A 12,824-nucleotide genomic window follows, 5' to 3' on the forward strand; every position below is an offset into this window, starting at 1 on the left:
ATTCATTCATTTTCTCTTTCTCTGCTTCTCTTTCTTTCTCTCTGTACTTATCTCTCCCTCTCCCTCCCTCCTTCCCTCCCTCCCCCCTCTTCCTCCCCTCTGTACTCATACACATACACATGTACATACACACATATGTATATTTATCTCTCTATATACACACAACAGATATATCAGTTTTTCTCTCTCTCTCTCATTGCACATATGTATGTAGGTATAAGATAGACACACCACTGAATGAGGACCCAAACCACCCTGCACACCCACTAATCTGATTGGTCTTTTCTTGGCAGTGACAAACAAGAAACCCACACAGGCATCCATTACGAAGGTCAAACAGTTTGAAGGCTCCACGTCGTTCGTGCGGAGATCACAGTGGATGCTTGAGCAGCTTCGCCAGGTTAATGGCATCGATCCTAATCGGGTGAGTGAACTGTCCAGTGCTGAGCGAAGGTGTTCTTTTCACACAATGACTCTCTCATTGACCTTGGCAGGGTGATGGTTGTCTGAGTCATTTTTAACAAGACTGTTGCTCTATTTCAGTTATATGGCTAAGACTTTTTGATTCCTGTGCCCCTCTTACGGGAAATTATAAATCTTTTCATCATGTTTGATGGAGGCACCTAAGGGGATGAATATTGAAAAAGTGCTACTCCAGTAATATGTTTATCAGCCAAGTGCAAAAAGCAGAGTTCAGATAATCACATCTGTGATTATCAATATGAAAAACCGTGTTCATCGAAGCTCCATTCATCTCCTAATGCCACCAGTGATGAGGTTTATTTACCAAAAATCAAATAAATGAACTGCCCCTTAAAAATGATGTATTAGGATTCCATTGGATTTAATAAGAGAATCATTCCACGGTAGAGTTATGTATTCCAAGTAAATTCCGTTTGCTCACACACTCACCATAAAATACATCAATAATGAGGAAAAAGAAAATGTAAAATGTAGCTATATACTAAAATAGTAAGGGGTAATCTTTCCCTGCCAAAGGTGAGGGACAAGATTAATACTGTTCAGTGCCAAGAACCTAAAGGAATCCTTTCTCGGGTAATTGGGAAGGCAACGCATAGTCTGAATTCTGACACAAGTTGCTATGCGGTTAAGCTAAAGGGACTTCTGTGCTCTTAACTTCCTGGGGACATCTAAAAATGCCATGAGATTTGAGGTCTGCTTGATAAAGAGAGAAAGGTATACTCTCTGTGCACCTGGGTGCTAGTAAAGATGAGTCTTGTGATTAGGACAAAAGTCTTTGAAAGGTGTTTTAGCCTTTATGAGTCTCTTAACGTGGTGAACTGGAAGCAGCAGTTTTTATAGCTTGAGATCAGTCGTTATTTCACTGTCTTTTCCAGGATTCTGCGGAGTTTGATTTGTTGTTTGAAAATGCTTTTGACCAGTGGGTAGCCAGCACGGCCTCAGAAAAATGCACCTTCTTCCAGATCCTCCACCACACCTGCCAGCGCTACCTCACGGACAGGAAGCCAGAGTTTATTAACTGCCAGTCCAAAATCATGGGAGGTGAGTGGGCGTTTGTGTGACTTCACTCATTCTGTTTCCTTAGACGCACTTTTACATACAGTCAGGTGTTTAGCAGCGTAATTAAAGACCAGAAAAAAAAGAGTCCAGACGCTCAGAGCTGGACCGCGTGAGGACCACTCGGGAGTTCATCGTATGCTAATCTAGACACAGTGGTATGTTTTCACTCTTATCCAAAAGCTGATCTTTTAAAAGGAATTAACTCCTTAGCTAAGATTCTTTGTACGATGAGAACAAACCTGTCCCTTTATTAGAAAAACCTTTCCGTTTGGTTTCTTCCCTACCATTTCATCGCAGAACACTCTCCTGGGTTGCTTTTTCCTAGTATTTCTCAAGATATTTTACAAATATTGATATGACCGTTCCTACGGATACAGTCCCTTTCTTTCAAATAGCACCTCGTCTCACATTTATTCCTTGGATGGCAGACAGAGCTGAAGTAGGATGAGTGCTGTAAGCCAGCCTTAAGGAACGAGTCCCAGCGTTGGCAAGTTAATGAGAAACACGTAGAGGGTACTCAGCACATTTCTTTTAGGTGGCATTTCTTTTTAGAGACTTGAAACTGTGCTAAAAATATAAAGCCTTGCCAGTCACTATGGGAGTTGAGGAAGAGTGTGTATCTTATTGGTCTTTTCACTGACCTGTTCTCCTGGTTTTGAAAGCATCTTTTTTAAAATGTACCAACTTTGTCTTAATCCAATGTAAGTGAAGGTCACAATAGAGACAGTACACCTTCCCCTTGGGCTGTATCTATCTTTCATACGAACATGAGGCAGAATCCATTGTTCTGTCCCAACAGCTGCTACGTACACTCTCATTCTGCCATTAGTCTGCTAGGTATTGTGGGAGAAAATGCTGTCAATACTTCATTATTTGCCACTGAAGTGTCAGTGTGCCTCTTCAGTAGGAAGTTGCTCACATCATATGAACCTTGAAAGGCCTCTCTTAGATGCTGATAAAGACTCTTGTGTTATCACTTCTCTGTTTGGTCCTAGAGAAATACGAGGTGATGAGTGCATACTTTCTTCAAAGTGACTACATCCTATGGTACAAAAGTGAAAAAAATATTAGACATAGATGTTGAAAGGAAAGGAACTATCAGACACAAACCTCTTACTGTTTGGAAACCATAATGAGACTCTATCACGTCTGTGCCACTAGTGTTGTTCAAATGGATCCTGCTTTGAAAATCCAGCCTTAACAGACTTGGCCGAAGGTTAAAGCACCCAGGCTGAGGACCACAGATGGTCACATTTTCAGGGAATGGAAAATTGACCAGGCAACCCCAGCTTTCCCTCATTCTTCCTTAGGATCTTCTCTGGTATCCTAGAATCACATTTGTTTCTTGATCTTAAGTTCCTGCTATGAAACATTTCCCCCATCAGTATCAGTACGGTCAGTAGCTTGCCCGGCTGGCCCCTAAGCAGAGTCTCTTCTAAAAAAACAGTGTGACATGTGCATTTGAAATTTCTGTTGCTCTTGGAGACAGACTTTCTCTCGAGCACTCCACTTCTCCAGGTTCCATCCTGGGAGCAGAGGGCATCAGAAGCAGAGGCGGTTCCATGGGGATGACTGCATTTCCTCAGAGTGGAAATATGAGGCGGAAGCAAGGGGGCACAGACTCACTCCTCCGTCCCCATGAGGGAAACAAGCCGCCCCCTTCCTGCGAAGGTTAGGGAGAGCTCTGGGAACTCTCCCCTAAGGGACGGCGCTAGGTAGCCCTCTTCCCTGTTGTCTCGGAAGCTCTCATTTCTTCTCTCAGAACAGGCCTTTTCATTCCTCACTCTTAGCTCATCATCCACCCACACAACATGTTAGTACTAAGTACCTACTATGAGCTAGTCACTTTGTTACGTCCTCGATGTGGAGAATCATTCTATGTTTGGTCCCTTAATAGACCCTAATTGCCACTACCCAAACCCCAGCCTGGCAGGTCCCTAACAGCCTTTCCATATGCATTACCCTCTCGAATATCCTCAGACCTTTTCACACGTTCCCACCCAGCTGCTTCTGTCATTGGCCCAGTCTTTCGATGTCTTCCACTGCCCTATGAACCCCAGATTATGCTGAGTTGAGACGAGAAGCTATATATCCATAGTTAAATTGTTGGTATGCATAGTGCGTAAAACTAAAGATTGATCTCCCGTAGTGAGAAAGATAAGAAGTTAATGAGACCAAGTGCCAGCATTGGCTCTGCCCTCTGTGACCTGAGATGTGTCTCTCATCTTCCTTAGACCTCAGTTTTCCCTGGTGTACCATATGGGGGTTAGACTAGATGACATCTACAATCTGTCAGGTCTGTCGTTTGAGAATCTGTAATTCATAAGTTATAGCTTTATTGCGTAGGTTAGTCACTTCTTAATTTAAGAATCAAATAAAAGATTTAGTGCTGTTAAATATTGCCCAGCTCTAGATTCCCAGGGAAGGCAAAAAAGTTGGAATTAGACACATTGTAATTTGTTGGCACCACAGACATCCTTAATGAGTACAGCCTGTCTTATTTAAACAGTCGCCTATCCTTGATAACAGTTGTACCAACACACCCTAGTTAATTAGCATGTTGATTAGTCTTCCTTTCTGCCAGTTATCACAATTCGGAGACTTAAAAAAATTGTGTAGTTTTCAGGTCACTACATTCTGACCCCTTTAACTTTTAGGGTACCTACCCCATCTTCAGCAAATGAGATCTATTCCAAATTTCACAAGATCTTTTGGTTTGTCCTTACGGTATGGGCCATAAGTGCTAGACACAAATGGTTTTCCATGCTGTGAAATGTGATAGATTTTGTAATTTTAGAGAACTGATGCTCCTGTTGGTGTGCTGTCCTCCATCAGGTTCTGTACATACGTTACCTCATTTAGTTTTTACAGCAGCCTTTGGAAATACAATTTATTATCTCCATTTTACTGAGAAGGAAATAGGATCAGAGGGGTAATTAAACAGCTTGCCAAGGATCGTGTAGCCTTTGTCCTCAAGTGGCAGGGCTGAGATTCAAACACAGGCCCTCACCACTCTAAAACCATCGTTTTTGGGGTCACTGAGTGGCACGCTCCAGGGAACATCATTGATATTGTCTTTGGTATGAATGGTGCCCCCTGGAGTTGTGCAGGAATTTTGGGATATATTTTAGCCAGCACATTCCTAGGTATTAAAAAAAGGAGCTAAGAGGAGAGGGCCAGAGATTATGAGCAGTTTTAACTCTTTTCCTACTTTTATTGAGGTATATGATTAAGATAATATGATGGAATCATCCAAGACCTTTAAAATCATTTTGCTTTTTGTTTTTTCTTTGTTTTTGTTCATGAGAATTTCAATATATTAAAGAGATGAAAGTGAGGCTATTTTAGTCAATGGGGAAGATGCTGGAGCCCTGGCCACTCACCAGACCTCTTAGATATTTTGTTTCTGATCTAACCCCCGTCATTGGGAAAACTGAAGGCAAGTGATTTTGAAGGACTTTTGAAGGACAAATCCGTCTGATTCCCACTGAACCATAGTTTCTTTTTTATTTTTTTTATTTTTTTTATTTATTTTTGGCTGCAATGGGTCTTCATTGCTGCGTGCGGGCTTTCTCTAGTTGCGGCAAGCGGGGGCTACTCTTCGTTGCAGTGTGCAGGCTTCTCATCGCGGCGGCTTCTCTTATCGCGGAGCACAGCCTCTAGGCGCGCGGGCTTCAGTAGTTGTGGCACGTGGGCTCAGTCGTTGTGGCTCGTGGGCTCCAGAGCACAGGCTCAGTAGTTTGGCGCACAGGCTTAGTTGCTCCGTGGCATGTGGGATCTTCCTGGACCAGGGCTCGAACCCGTGCCCCTTGCCTTGGCAGGCGGATTCTTAACCACTGCGCCACCAGCGAAGTCCCCCATAGTTTCTTTAATACCAATTCAAATAGGATTATCATTTAAGCATCTACAGTTTCATGAAGTTCTTCTCTTATATTTATTGATTGTGTATATTCCATATGGCCAGGTTTTTCTTCTTGGGGAAAGTCAGTTACACAGAAATAAATTCTTTGGATTGTTTGAAATTCTGTCCTCCAAACAGGATATTTCTTTATCTCCCGAGGATAGACTGGGGAGCTTTGATCTTCTGGTGCTGGTTACAGGATCCAGGAGACGTGGCCAAAGTCTACAGTTGTGAAAACCCCCATAAATTGAAAGACAGCGGGATGCTCTAAGCAGGTGTGAAGCGGAAAGCGTTGGTTTCTTCTGCCTTAGTCAGCATCTTTTCAGCCATCTTCTCTTCTCTGGATGGTTGAAGGACTTTGTCCTCAAGCCTTGGTCATTCCTGACCTCCACCCTACCTCTCTCGTAATTCATTCAAGGTCAGTCACCTTTAGAAATACAAAGCCATTATTCACTTGCTGGGTCCCTAAGCTACCAAGTAACCTGCAGAGAAGGAAGGGAGAGGTGTGGAGCGTCTGGCTCCTGGAATATCACACAGCATCAGGAGCGACAGGGCCCTGAAGGTGAAGTCTTGGGTTCACATAGGTCATATTTACTTTTTCTAAGATGGTAGTTTTTTTCTGTCTATAGTAAGCAGAGATGATGATATAAATGATATACTGTTATATGTGTGATAACACATTTGTACTACAAAGATGCCTTGAAGGAGTTAATCACACATGTAGAAAACTTCAGACTCTAGAAGAGAGACTTGCTTTCAAGAGAGCAACATGGTCTGCCCCAAGTGGTAGCATCAGTTTACTTATAATGGACCTGTCATATTAAGTCAAGGTCCCAAGGGGGACTTTGTTTTGCTCTCTTCATGCTTCTTGACAAAATGTGAGCAAATCCCTCATAGTTCCCCATTGCTGTTTTATTTACACTGACCTTCTGTAGTGATTACTGTCGGCCTATTATTTTTACGCCTAATTCTGTGAACTAAGGAAATCTTGAATGGTGTTGGCAACTTCTGTGTTAGAACCACAAAATAAATGCTTTGAAACCTATTTTCTTCTTTAGTAAGCGCGGTAAATTATTTGCACACAAAAAAAGTAATTTATTCCTCAAGGCAAGGTTCTGTTTAACCTGAAGCATGTCCTAGCATTTTCCTTGAATTCTGAGTCCAAACACCCTTGGCTACCTCATTCAATTACCTCTCACTCTTTCATCTGTTCTATGCGGGTCATCCTTTAGGGGTGCTCCACCTACATTGTTTGAGGCCCACTTGGTTCCATGAGCATTTACTCAGCACCATCTGTCTGACAGGTACTGAGCTACCTGCCGACATCCAACAACCAAGTAGACACCTTTGCCAACTTTACTTATGTTCCTGGAGGGACATCAGATGTAAACAGATATGAAACAATATGATACACCAAGGTGATGGCTGAGCTGCATTTTAAGGGATGGTTAACAGTTGACAGACACACAAGGGCAGGATGAAATGAGTTCTCTCTTAACTGCAACAGTTAATCTAGACAGTTTCGTTTCAATGTTATCTATATTCAGAATTTGGAACATGGCAGATTGTTTTTTCACGAAACAGGCTATTTTGCAGTGCCATGTATTTTTATCATCATCAAAGGGTATTTCTTAAGCATTGTCTGTCTATGTGCAGACCTTCAGATGATGGTATAAAGCCCAGACTTCTGAGCTCTTTTAGAATTCCAGGGACACAGATGTCTCTGATGTCTGCTTCATAGCAGGCTGGCCCTCATTTGCCCCTGCTGATTGGTATGCTAAAGAAGAACCAGATTGCTTTACTTTGGATTCCCCTGGGGTGGTACAGAATCTCAGGATTCAGACTGTGACTTTGTATGGTACTTTTCTCCCAAACAATGAAGGGGCGTATCCCTGGGCAAGGTGTGCGAACATTTCACCTTGTGAGTGTCCCAGGCATGGGCACGTGTAAGGTGAGGTAACAGATCGATGACACAAAGAGCACGTGTACGCATCCTAACAGGGCTCTTACAAAAAAAAAAGTGATCGATATGGTTTTTAATCCAAATATATTAATGTAGTGCTCTAGTACAATCTATAACATTTGCCATAAGTTTTACAGTTCTTCCTCGTGTTTTAATGTTTTCTGTCACTGAATAATGGCTTTGTGGGATGTGAACTTCACCCTCGTACACATGCTCCGACCACAAGCACATTACAAAGAGTTGCTTATTTCTCAAGAATAAATTCACGTGTAATTTTGCCCCTACCACTCAAACTTCAACATACTCGGGGATGCGTGCAGACATACGCTAGTGATTATAATTCACATACCAAGTTAAATCGTATTAAAACCACCATATTGTTGCTTCTTGATGACATGTAGATGAGGGGCAGGCCAGGCTGCTTATCTGATTCACTGTTATGAGAGGGTCAGGAAGTGTTTCTAATAGTTCTTTAGATCTAGAGGAATCCATGTCATAGTTCCTCCGGTGAGTTTTTGTTACCCTTGAGGAAATAACAAAGTAGCAAACTTCAGTTATCCTGTACCATGATACAAACATGGAAAGTGGTTTATGAGGAGCTTGCCTGAGGTCCCACAGCTAAATAAGGGCTGGAGCTAGTACCTCGGTCAAGGCCTCTCACCTATTCCCCATCCATTCAGTGGGGACCAGGACTTCCAAGTTCCCTCAATAAGCACAGGTTTTCTTTTCCTTGTATTGATTCAGCCAAGCAGAAGAGGAGATAACTCCAATTTAACAAGGTATTTATGAGGCTCAAATTAAAAATTCTGTTTGAAAGTTCTCTCTAGATGTCTGTTAATGATATTGTATACACATGCAGACTTACCCACCACTGTCTCATCACTCCGTCCTCTTCATGGCAGCCCATACCATCCTTTCCTAGACAGCGTGATATTTTATTTAAGACTTGCTTTATAGAAACTTTTTGGGGAGAGTAAGAAATTAAGAATAGAAACCAAAAATTATGCATCAATAAAAATAATGGTATAAATATTTAAACTATACAATTGGAAAAGCCCAGTCTGGGGGATTTTTTTGCTTTGGTTATTGGAATCCCACCAGTGTAACTGCTACGTCAAACACAAGTTTGATAGATACTGTGCTACACAAAGTACTGACAACCATCTGACACTGGCTGAGCGTTCTTCGGAGCAGGACATTGTAGCAGAAGCTATGAGGTGTTTCTTGATCTGAATCTTTTATGTATGTACGTTTAAAATTTAGGATGACATTAGCAATCGTTATGTTGGGCATTTTGTGTGCTTTCTCATATTTTCTGATAGTCTATTCAATACTTCATCTTACTCCCAAAAGATGAATTAAAAGCAGATGCTTTTATTTTCAGTAAGAAAATTGAAGTAACCAAGGACTAGTTCCTTAGGTCCCATCCAGTTCTATGCGTGATATAAATGACTAGTAGCTAAAGAAAAATTGGGTCACAGATGTGATTTTCTCTTTTTCATTGTTCATTGGCTGTAAGCCACATAGAAATGCATGCTGTGGAACAGCTGGTGGGTTATGGTTAGTTGTCTTGAGCCAGAGTGACTTTGTGCATTAAGCGCTTTGTGAATCATCTCTCTCCACCAAAATCTTGAACCAAACCAAAGCTACATAAAGGGGACTTCTGAGGTATCATTTATTGGCATGGCAAGGATCATGAACATATTTTGTCTTTCCCATGGTTAAACAATCTGCAGTAGACGAGAGCCATTTCTACTTTCAGAACCAACCAGAACACATAATTGCACAACTTGATAAAGTGAAAAGAGCACAGACTAGATTCACTTACTCACTGATGGCATCACTCGTTAGCTCTGTAACCTTCGGAATGGTGTGGGGATTAAAAGGAATTTTAAAATATTCAGTCAGATGGGATTTTTGCAAAGTGCCAGTACACGTCTGAATATCCTATTAAAAATTACTATATGCCTATTCATAATATTACATGATTTCTTCTAGGATATTTGTCAAAAGCCCTTTCTTATGAAAGGAGTAAGAAAATAGTCTTAAACTTTCCTAATCCACGTTGGCCATAAGAATTGCAAAAAAAAAAAATTAGTAATTTCGTTGTTCCAAGTGGGAAGGAGCTGAGCTATATTATAGACATTTCAGACGTCTGGAATGCTGAGTTGTTTGCCTGGTTTATAGAATGCTGAATGTGTCGTATTTTATGTTTGACATTTATAGAATGCATGTGTTACTGCTGCCTTTACCAAAACAACAATGTTTAAAATGTATTGAGTGACACTGTGCCAGAGATCAGGGCGCATAATTCAGATCTTCTTGTAGGAAAGAAAAAACCTAAAACATGTTTTCTGAACTTTATAAGAGAATAGAAATGTTTTTTTTACCACCAGCGTATCTTCAAGCTAGAATATTTCTTTGAGTCCAGTTCTCTTTACACAGCCCCAAAAGGAGACACATGGATCAGAGGTAAAATTGTTTAATATTGTTAGACGGGAAGTGGTATTTCCAAAACAGACATAAAAGGCATGCTGCATGATTCCCATACTTCTAGATTTAGAGACAAATACAATTTTTAAAAGAATTTGGGAGACAAGTTTGCCAACCAGTTTTCTATGTAAGATGTTAAAAAAAAAAGCTTCATATCCAGCATCACCAGTTTCACAAAAGAAAGTTTACTTTAATACTAAAAGATACAAAGGACATAAGGGCTAGTCCTTAAATTGGAAACATTTACCTTTATGAAAAACTTACATCTGGTTCTTATCTTTCTTAGTTCACATAGACCAATAAAAACTCCGTCATTGGCACTTAAAAGTTGTTGGTCTGCTGTAACACAGAAGCATCAAGAACTAAAATTACTTGGAATTTTAGTGAAGAGAAGCTGTAAATTCACAAGAACAGTAACTGGTTCTAAAAATGGTCATTCAGTGATTTGTCAAATTCATTCCCACTTCTGGGGGAACCCACTCAGAGCACACACCGTTTGGACAGCAGAACAGATCATCTTCAGGGTGGAAGGCCATAGTCCTATTCCTTCCCTGGAACAGAGGTAAGGAACTTGTGCATAGTAGCTGAGAAACCACCCAGGAATATGAGATTTCTGAAACCTTTAGTGAAGGAGTCAATGAAATGGCCTTTTTTCTCACATTATATCCTAGGCTTTTAAAAATTTCAGCCTTGTATCTGATCATCAAAGTAAGACTGAGCTGCTAAATTCATCATAAGTAGTTATTTCAAATTTGGACATTGATATAAACCTGAATGTGGAGACTTCAGATTTCTAAGACCAAACATTTTTCACCCTTCTATTTGCAATATGCCTACCCAGGGTTGGGTTTATTAGGTGTCTGCAAGAAGCAAGAGCATTAGGATGGTCAAATTGAGGAAGCAAAAGTAGAAGATGCACAGTTAAATTTGAATTTTAGATAACAATGGATAATTTTTTAGAATAAGTATATTCCATGCAATATCTGAGACAACTAAAAAATTATCCATTGTTTGTCTAAAGTTCAGATTTTATCGAGTGTCCTATATTTTATCTGGCAACCTTCATGGGCATCCCAGTTTCTAGCTACCACAACCAATATGGAAAACATAATATGTTTATTGTTATGTAGATAAATAAACTTTATGGTGGCCAATTATTAGGACTTTAAGATACATTGAGATGGAAATCTCCCAAGCATAATGTTAGGTTAGCCGTTCAAAGATACAGAGAAAAGCATGAGACAGACTGCTAAAGAAGGACAATTAGAAGAACTGAGAGTATTCATGTCTTATTGTGGCTATTCTACACAGAAAAATGCTGTGAAATGTGAATTAAAGTATTAATAAGTATAGCAATTCCACTAAAGCTCTTTTGTTACCAAACATGAGATTCCTGCTTACTTTTTTTTTTTTTTGCGGTACGCGGGCCTCTCACTGTTGTGGCCTCTCCCGTTGCGGAGCACAGGCTCCGGACGCGCAGGCTCAGCGGCCATGGCTCACGGGCCCAGCCGCTCCGCGGCATGTGGGATCTTCCCAGACCGGGGCACGAACCCGCGTCCCCTGCATCGGCAGGCGGACTCTCAACCACTGCGCCACCAGGGAAGCCCTCCTGCTTACTTTTGCACAGGGAGGAAAGCTCAGTCCTGAGTCTGAATGTCTTTGGCTTGGTTTTGAGGAGTTAGTTTCCTGCAAGAGCAGTGAAAGGAGCCTGCCATTGACTCTTGGGGACACCAACAGACCAGAGGCTCTCATTTATGGAGAAAGAGTAAGAAGTTCTAGGGTCTCAAGAACTAGAAGCAGCTGCCACTTTAAAAATTTAGCCTCCTGGGCTTCCTGGTGGAGTAGTGGTTGAGAATCTGCCTGCCAATGCAGGGGACAAGGGTTCGATTCCTGGTCTGGGAGGATCCCACATGCCGCGGAGCAACTAGGCCCGTGAGCCACAACTACTGAGCCTGTGCGTCTGGAGCCTGTGCTCCGCAACAAGAGAGGCCACGGCAGTGAGAGGCCCGCGCACCGCGATGAAGAGTGGCTCCCGCTTGCCACAACTAGAGAAAGCCCTCACACAGAAACGAAGACCCAACACAGCAAAAATTAATTAATAAACTCCTACCCCCAACATCTTAAAATATATATATATATATATTTAGCCTCCTGTCTGACCAGTCTGATGGTTTTCTCAGTAATGGGAGTGACTGGGCTAACAAGGATCCCTTGTCACACCCTGTAGCTTGCCTACAAGCTTTGGCTTATCTTTTTATACATCGTACTGACCATCTGTAGCCTCCTCTCATTGTCAGGTAAATGAACATGGAAGATAACCCTGGCTTAGCTTTTGGTTGGTTGGTTTGATTTGGTTTTTGTTCTAGCTTCAAATAACATCCAAAGGTGATGCTACTATAGGTTCCATTTACCATTCAGTGGGTCCCACCTATGAAAGGGGAAGAATGTCTTCAGTATTTTCTAACTGTGAGAGCACCTTCAGCATAAACACTTCAACTGCAAGACTTGGGTGACAGGAAGGCAATAAAGTATGTCATTATGTTGAGGTAAAATACATGTTTTAGGAAAAGAATGAGGACAAGTCTTCACTGGCCTAGGGATTTGTTTACTTTGTCTAACTTTTGAGTGGGTAAATTGTACCTTTTAAACTTAGTGGATGCTGTTAGTGGGAAAGCAACTATTTGTTTTTCTTTTATTTAAATTCATAGTCCATGCCAAAAAGACAGTAGTGGGAAAGACTCGGAGTATTTCTGAGTTTAGATACCTAAGCAGAAGCTGATTATTTACACTTTGAGAAAATCTAAATTGTCATAATCACTCATAATGCTATGCCCTATAGAAAAGAACTTTCAAGTGGAATCACTATTCCCCTCATTGAACCTGATCGAGAACATTCTGGTCAGGATCAGCTTCAAGTCCCTTATA

General features: G+C 41.3%; 1 protein-coding gene across 4 annotated transcripts in view; it reads left to right on the forward strand.

Moving 5' to 3' along the window:
- Positions 1-12,824, forward strand: part of STXBP6 (syntaxin binding protein 6) — a 264,914-nt gene that overhangs the window by 206,122 nt on the left and 45,968 nt on the right. For 3 of the 4 annotated variants that reach the window (XM_065871997.1, XM_065871996.1, XM_065871998.1), the window contains 2 exons: positions 294-424; positions 1,359-1,524. The exons of the other annotated variant lie outside the window; for it this stretch is intronic. In XM_065871997.1, the coding sequence (XP_065728069.1) occupies positions 294-424; positions 1,359-1,524 (297 nt within the window). The remainder of the gene's footprint in view (positions 1-293; positions 425-1,358; positions 1,525-12,824) is intronic. 4 annotated transcript variants of the gene reach the window in all.

Source organism: Phocoena phocoena, chromosome 2 (genome assembly GCF_963924675.1).
Source record: "Phocoena phocoena chromosome 2, mPhoPho1.1, whole genome shotgun sequence".
NCBI classification, from domain to species: domain Eukaryota; kingdom Metazoa; phylum Chordata; class Mammalia; order Artiodactyla; family Phocoenidae; genus Phocoena; species Phocoena phocoena.